A 1,954-nucleotide genomic window follows, 5' to 3' on the forward strand; every position below is an offset into this window, starting at 1 on the left:
ACAATATATTTTATTAAGTACTATTATAAGTTATAATACTTCATAGCCAGTTGAAAAATAACAAATACGAATATATTTATAGAAACTTTTAAATATATAGTAGACAGTAGCCTCTAAGTAATAGATCACTTGCTAGTTTCTATCTACTATATCCCACCCCAAAAATTATTTCTATATACGCCACTGACTATCGTAACTTAATTAATGCATTTTGAATAATTAAAAATAATATATATATTTTTATATTTAAAAATATATAAAAACGAGCTTAACTATGTTATACTATGTTTTAGGAGTAGTATTTCCATGTTGGAAAAATTGTTATTGGTAATTTTTATTATTTTTACTTAATTTAACTGAACAAATTATCAATCTTTATTATTTTTTATTATTTAATATAATTTATGTCTGTATTGACAATTTTTAAACAGTATAACCTATTTGAAATTATTATTATTATTATAACTGTAGACTGTAATAATTTATGTTTGTACTGACAATTTTTAAAACATGAAACTTATTTTAAATTACTATTCTTATTATTGTATTGTGACAAATTTTTAAAACGTATTTAGAAATTATAAAATGTTCAACTTTTATAGTTTAGGATTGAAAATTTAAAATAACGATTCTCATAAATAGTTCATACTGTAACCAATTAACCAAACAATGTGAACAATATATAAATACTATTTATTAATTATTAGTATTTGTAGATAAATTGTTTGAATTGGAGTAACTTAAATGTAAAAATGTAAAAAAAGGTTTACATTTTTTTCTTATATATTTTAAAACTTACTTTTATATCGACCATTAGTAGCTTAGGTATGTATGGTAAAAATTAATATTTAAAATATTAAAAAAATACAATAATATGTAAATAATTTAACATAAATACATAATATAGTAAAATACAAAAATTTGGTTTTTATTTTCATGGTTTTTTTTCCTTGGGTTTTTTTTCCGTCTACCCAGTAACATAGCTCATTATAAAAAAAAAATTACTTAAGTTCTGTAGTTAATCGGATAGTTCTTAGAAAAATATAACAAACCTTTTCAATGACCCACGAGGTGACGTAGATGATTGAAATCATGTTGAAAATGTGCTGTAGGTAGAATATATATGGAAGAATACTATATTCTTTTGAACTGTTATATATTGTAAAAAGAAATGTTTCGAGTAAAGCATTGCTGAATGTAAATGTAAAATAAACCAATAAGACCGGTCCGTAACCCAAACTAAACAATCTAAGCAACTCAGAAAGTTCAGCATGCAACAATCGTATACGTTCTACTAATATTGTTATCTCTGAATGAGACAATCCACCTGGCAAAGCGGTTAACCCAAAAGGTAAGCATTTCCATAATCTATTCAATTCACAAAATCGGTACCCCAGGTTACTGAGATAATAAAGTGATGTAACCAATACTATAAAAATAATAATATCTGGTGTATGGAACAAGGTCGTAGCGAATTGAGATAATTCTTTAATTTCTATATGATGAAGTAAAATAAAATAATATTGAGTACAAATAAAAAACAAAACAAATAAAGCAAAAATAATATTCCAAATTTTTTTACTTATTGAATATAATTCAACAGGGAACGATGAATTAAATAAAAAAAGTTTGAAGTCAAATTCGATGACGCCATTGATAAACCTGAAATTATATAATAAAATTAATCTAATATTTATATATATAGGTACCTACCTACAATAAATTTGAATGTTTACGGTTGATAAGATTTCAGTTATAACTTATATTTAGTTTTGAGTAGTGGGTCTTAGATAAATAACATACTATTGAAACATGAAATTAATTGTATACCTAATGTTCATCTTAGTTATTTTTTGCAAGGAATTGAGTATTTAGTATTTAGTATATTGAGTATTTTATTATTTACTATAGTCTGTAAATTTCTTTTAGATTCTGAGTGGAACGATGAATGTAT

General features: G+C 23.3%; 1 protein-coding gene across 1 annotated transcript in view; it reads right to left on the bottom strand.

Moving 5' to 3' along the window:
• LOC107883586 overlaps window positions 1–1,899 on the bottom strand; it is a 9,092-nt gene extending 7,193 nt beyond the window's left edge. The window contains exon 1 of the mRNA XM_016803851.2: window positions 1,053–1,899. Coding sequence (XP_016659340.1) covers window positions 1,053–1,094 — 42 coding nt within the window. The 5' untranslated portion in view covers window positions 1,095–1,899. The remainder of the gene's footprint in view (window positions 1–1,052) is intronic.
• Between the last annotated feature and the right edge of the window lie 55 nt (window positions 1,900–1,954).

This window comes from Acyrthosiphon pisum, chromosome A3, assembly GCF_005508785.2.
Source record: "Acyrthosiphon pisum isolate AL4f chromosome A3, pea_aphid_22Mar2018_4r6ur, whole genome shotgun sequence".
Classification (NCBI taxonomy): Eukaryota; Metazoa; Arthropoda; class Insecta; order Hemiptera; family Aphididae; genus Acyrthosiphon; species Acyrthosiphon pisum.